We start from the raw sequence: 5,709 nt of genomic DNA, 5'->3' as shown, positions 1-5,709 counted from the left end.
GGCTGCGTGGAGTGAGGGATGCAGCGGGCTGCGAGGAGCGGAGCGCGACCTGGGTTTGTCATGGAAATCACAGCCGCAGTTCCCCATCGGAGCGGAAACTTGGCCACCCCTCTTTTCATTCAGCCCAGCTCCTTCCAAAAACTCCCTATCTGCAGAGGCAGAAATATTTATAGCCTTTCTTGAGGAAATTGAAACAGTACACACTGAAGACCCCCAAAGCCTGCCTCTCTGCCAATATAAACAACGCTGGGGAAAAAATATATTCTTTATCTAAATCTGTTGCGCTGTATTTGCGTGGTTTGCTTTTCCTCTACCAGACAGGAGGTGCGTGTCCAAAAAAAGCTATAAAGCCTTTGCAACCCCAGGTGCTAGCTTTGGCGGCTGCGCTCGGCCACCCCGCTCTCCTCGCGTCCTCAGCATCGCACCAACCTTCTGCCTTTGGGGCTCTGAAAGGCTCAGGCGCAGCCGATAGCGAACGCTCTCAAGCAAAAGCTTTACTGGATAAACTTTCACGCGAAGGTATGCAAGTCCGGCCAGCCAGAGGATAACCGACCATCTGACAGATGCTGGGAAGGGCTCCAAATCAAACATCACGTCAAAAAACATCCATTCTCAGGCTGCTTACACTTTGGACTGCTCTTCAGCCTATCTGATCCATCGCGTCCCGTCTATCGGTGTAAAAAGGGAAGAGAAAGGAAAAAGAAACCCAGCTGCGGTACTGGGGAGTTTTTAAATTGCTCCGTGCGGGAGGGGCAGTGGCTCGAGGTTGCTCTGCAGTCGTGGTTTAAAGCCCACGGTGATCCCCTTGGCTGCCGGGCTTTTCTTGTGCTGGAAAATGCCTTTTTGCGTGCAAGGTTTGGGAACGATCTTCCAGCTCCCAAAACCTCGCGTGCTCCCAGCCGAGGATAAGCGCCGGTGAATGTTGATCCCAGGTGAGCACCGTGGGCACGGGGCTGGCGGTAGAGGTGGCCACAACCTTATAAACACACGGTAAAGGGAAGTGCAAGGTTTCCCCATATTCACGCTGTGCTTGGAATTCTGAAGGTAATTTTACATATAGCAATCATTATGCAATAAGAGATAAAAGGGGTTTGTTTCCCTTTCCTAGAGACTTTATTTGTTTTTTATTTTTAAGGGAATTGATTGAAGGGAAATCTATAGTGACAAACATAAGTTGTTTTTCTAAGGCAACTTGAAGGCGCTTTTCAGACCGCTACAGAAGATGAACGGACTGGAAAGCGGCCGAGCTGAAGTAGCTGAGCGTGCCTGTATTTCTGCTTCCACGCCGACTGCAGTCATTGCGGTTATTGGACTCGATAGCACACACTATGCATTTTTAATTACGTTTTATTCTTGGGCAACCCACTCTAGCGCGGGTGGTCAGTGGGGACAGAAGCTTTTGCGCCTCTCCTTCTCCTCCTTCCTCCTCTGTGGCTCGGGCGGAGTGGCCCATCTTGTATTTGAAGTCGGCTCAGTGAGGGCGGCGTTTACGCGCACGCGTGGCAGAAATGCTGTTTTCGCTCTGAGCACCCAGGGCGCCGGCGAGGCAGCGTCACTGGCCAATGACACGCTCATGGTTTGCAAGTTAATTTTGCCACAAGCTGGTGTGAGCCTCAATGTGCTCAACGGGTAACATGACGAAAAGACCATGAGTGTTCCCGAGGGAGCAGGACAGACACCGGGTCCCCAGGGGCTGAGCTGGGAGTTGGCAGTCCGGATGTAAAAAATAAATTGTGTTATTTTAGAAATGCAAAAGTGACAGAAAACATCGCGTTCCCAACCGGTCAGTGCTGCGAGATTTACAGGACGTTGTAAGGATTATTTTTTACAAAAATGGATTGCTAATGTTAAATGGCTCTTGGGCTATTCCTGAGGAGAGAACTAGAGAAGATAATAACGATGTAACAGGGAGTGACCTCCACAAAGCGCAGAGCTAGGTTACTGCTGGAGCGCTGGATAAGGGAGGGCTGATAATAAACACATCCCTTTCCCAAGAGAAGAAGGAGTCACGTGCCGGGAGGGTGAGGAAGGGAAGGGTCACGCCTGGGAGACAAAGCCCTGGGACCCACCAACCCCTTTCTCAGCAAAAAGTCCCATCTCTGGGCTGGATTTAACCCATGAGAGGTCGGCAGTCATTCCCGTGGGACGGCGCCTGGTCTCCCAACCCCACCTGGACACCCCACTTCTGGTTCCTAATTCCTTCTCCATAGGGCTGCTGCTGCAATGAAGCGAGTTATTGCGGTTAATGGAGGGTGGTAGCCTCCAAATATTCCTACCCAAAACGCGGCACAGCGGGAATATAACTGTACGGAACTCTGTAGCGTGGATTAAAGCCTCAGAGACAATGTAAACGCCTGCTTTCGGCTGCGTGAAATTACAAATGGTTGCTGCAGGGCTGAGGAACAATCGGGAGGCGTAACGGTGGGGAGGAGTACGTGACGGCGCAGGGAATAGCAAAAGTGATGGACAGAGGAGTCCGAGCTCTCAGCTCCATCCGCACGGCCTCCCAAGCGAAACACGACCGAGGGCCGAAATGTCTTTGTGCAGCGGCAGCTGAATGCCTGAGGTCGGGAGGAATGTGGTCGTGGGGCTGACACAGCTAAACCACAAAAAAAAACCCCTTTTCTGCATCGCAGCAAAAGCCTGGTTTTCGGCTGGGGCGAAGGGAGGGCAGAAATAACCCCCGCGTTGTGTGTTCCCCTCCCCAGTTGTGAATCAGGATGGCCAACCTCTGATTGAAGGCAAGCTGAAGGAGAAGCAAGTCCGGTGGAAGTTTATCAAAAGGTGGAAAACTCGCTACTTCACTCTGGCTGGCAACCAGCTGCTTTTTCGGAAAGGAAAATCCGTAAGTCAGAAGACCGTCAGTTTGATTTCTCTCTTTTCCCTCTTCCCCATCACCATTTCCCAGAGGTTTTTTACTGCTCGTGGTCTAACTAATGAGGACTGGATTCAATTACCTGCTCTGCCACGCCCTGGGACACATTCTCTTGTCCCTGTGTGCTATCAGTATAAATGTCAAACAATTTCACAGAAATTTCAGCAGAATTTCTCTGAATTTAGATGAGGGTAGAAGTGAAAGCAAAAAACACCCCCGTTCCTTTGGGAGAAAAGCATTTGAGCATCACCTTGCTTTAAACACGCTTGTATTTCCTGCACAAATCACATCAATTATAACGCTGCGATCTCAAGAATGTGCAATTAATGTCCAAAAGCAGGCAAGACTTCCAAAACTGGGCAACAGTTCTTGATTCTGGAGACTGCCCTGAGGTTTTCAGAAGGGCCTGACTTTCCCGGTACGCTGAACATAACCATCTTCCCCCCGAACACTGCTGGTCCCGTGAAAACTGGGGACCCAGAAATCACAGCTCACTTGTGACACGTTGGCTGTGGCCGCTACTTACCTCACTGTGCCACGCCGTGCCCTTTGCAAGTGGAAAAAATATATTTACCTGAGCAGAATTTATTGAATTTGTGTTTATTCAAGGAAATAAAGAATCACTGGTCAAGGTCAATCACTGGTCAAGGTCACCAAATTCTCATAATCACTGGTCAGTAGTCACCTCATGCCTGGAAGTGTTCAAGGCCAGGTTGGACGGGGCTTGGAGCAACCTGGGCTGGGGGGAGGTGGCCCTGCCCAGGGCAGGGGGTGGCACTGGGGGGGCTTTAAGGTCCCTTCCAACCCAAACCAGTCTGTGTTTCTATGATTCTATGACTATTGCAGACACCAAACAGAAAATGTTAAGCCCTTTAAGCAGGGCTGGAGGTATGAAGCCTCACAGAAGTGGTTTGGACAATAAAAGGGGGACTTTCAGACCACACAGGAGGTCTGCTCCTGCGCATCTCCAGCACCCGGTGGGAGGACCAGCCCTGCCCCCCGCTAGCCGGGTACCGGTGCCGAAAGCATTGCAAGATGTGGGGCCATGGGCTGTGGCTGGCAACAGCGGTGGTCGAGGCTCCTGCCCAGCCCCGTCTGCTGCTCGTGGCCGTCCCCAGGGCCGGACGGTGCTCTCCTGGCAGAGCGTGGTGGCTCTGCCCGTCATCTCTGGCCGTGTGGAGCAGGGCTGGGTGCTGCGTGGGTGTTTGGTCTTTCCACGCTGATCACTTAAAAAGCACAAACCTAATACAGAAGAAGTATTGTGAGATGGCCAGCTGGCTGTGCCTGCTTTTTCCTGGAGCCCCACCATGAACCTTCCCTTTGTCCCAGTAACCATGTGGACAATATTCGCTCTGTTTAAGCAACTCTGTGGCCAGGAGAAAGCCAAAATATAAGAGGTCTGAAAGCCAGCCATATCCTAAACTCCTGGAAAATTGTGGTAAACTCCTTCACAGAAATGTGCCTGGGGTACAATCAACTTTCTTTAGCAACTTGAGGTCAGACAGAGTGTGGTCATGAAGGGAATATATCATTTTTGCTCAATGGGCTTCTAAGTCTGAGGGTCTGGCTCATGGGGTGCAAAGGTTTTGGTTCTCGAGTCTATCGTTGCTTTGCATTTTCTGTGGTAAAATTGTCATAATGTTTATCCCAGGTGAGGTTTCAGTGCGGAGACAGCTTAATACTGTCGATAAGCCCTTAATCGGGGTTTGTGGAAGCAGGGTAGGGTGGGCCACCGCTGTGGTCCCATGGTCGTGCACAGGGAATCGGTGATGGCTCTGGAAACATTTGTTCCCATCTGAAGTTGGAGATGAACATGGAGATGTTCATGGATTCGTTTGGTCAGAACCGAACATTTTAGTGGGAAATTATCCATTTAAAGAAAACTTCCCAGGTCTGGAACGGGGTCCCTGATAAAAAAGGAATGAGACGGACAAATAAATGCCCCATCCCAGAACGCGCAGCAGCCATGCTGGGGATGGAGATGTGTTGGGAAGGTGACAGCTCTGTGCTGTCCCTGCTGCTTGCAGCCCAGGGACCTCCCGTGTCCCGGAGGGGTCTGTCTGCTCACCCCACCACTGGCCCTGCCGGGGGGTCGTGCCAGCCTCTCTTGCTGGAGAGCTGCTCCGGTCAAGGGATGGACTGAAGCGCTGTTTTCAATCAGAAAGGATGGGATTGCCCAGGTGTATGCGACACAGAAGATCTCCAAAAGTTGGGAAACGCACCCTGAGTATTTGTTATAGATGTGGAAAAATGGCAGGTCAGTGGTGATGGTAGGGGACTATCAAATCCCAGAGAGGAATCACAGCCATTGGGCTTGGGACTTCTTTTGGATGGTCTTTTCAGATGGGCTTTTCCTTAGAACAGTAGAGGAAGCGGTCACCGTTATTAGAAGCCAGAGAAAGGAAAATCTAATCCTATGTTAATAGCTGAAGCTGGAACTAAAAAGTGCAGGCGTTGGTGTGGACCTTTGGCCATTGGGTACAGTAGACCATGACAGCCCATGAAACCCAATGGTGTTCAGTAGGGGAGCGTGGCACTGCGTGGGAGGCGGGTTTCTAGCTTCCCTGAGGCTCTTTTGGGAAGTCCCCATCAGTCCGTTTGCCCACACGAGCAATGTTTACAAGCCCAGCTCTAGAGACATCAACTGGTTATTAAGACGGTGGAAGCTCTACCAGATGAACTTGGTTGTGCCTGTCTTCCCTGTGTTTCAGAAAGACGACCCCGACGACTGCCCCATTGAGCTCAGCAAGGTGCAGAGTGTTAAAGTGGTGGCAAAGAAGCGCAGGGACCGCAGCCTGCCCCGGGCCTTTGAGATCTTCACCGACAGCAAGACC

At 51.2% G+C, this 5,709-nt stretch overlaps 1 protein-coding gene across 1 annotated transcript in view; it reads left to right on the top strand.

Moving 5' to 3' along the window:
- The window catches only part of VEPH1 (ventricular zone expressed PH domain-containing 1), an 84,341-nt gene that overhangs the window by 78,522 nt on the left and 110 nt on the right, over positions 1–5,709 (top strand). Inside the window, 2 exon segments of the mRNA XM_009884405.1 lie at positions 2,709–2,845; positions 5,587–5,707. Of these exon segments, the coding sequence (XP_009882707.1) occupies positions 2,709–2,845; positions 5,587–5,707 (258 nt within the window).

This window comes from Charadrius vociferus, unplaced genomic scaffold (assembly GCF_000708025.1).
Source record: "Charadrius vociferus isolate BGI_N301 unplaced genomic scaffold, ASM70802v2 scaffold104, whole genome shotgun sequence".
NCBI classification, from domain to species: domain Eukaryota; kingdom Metazoa; phylum Chordata; class Aves; order Charadriiformes; family Charadriidae; genus Charadrius; species Charadrius vociferus.
Note: the sequence above shows the minus strand (reverse complement) of the source record. Positions and strands in the feature narration are given on the sequence as shown.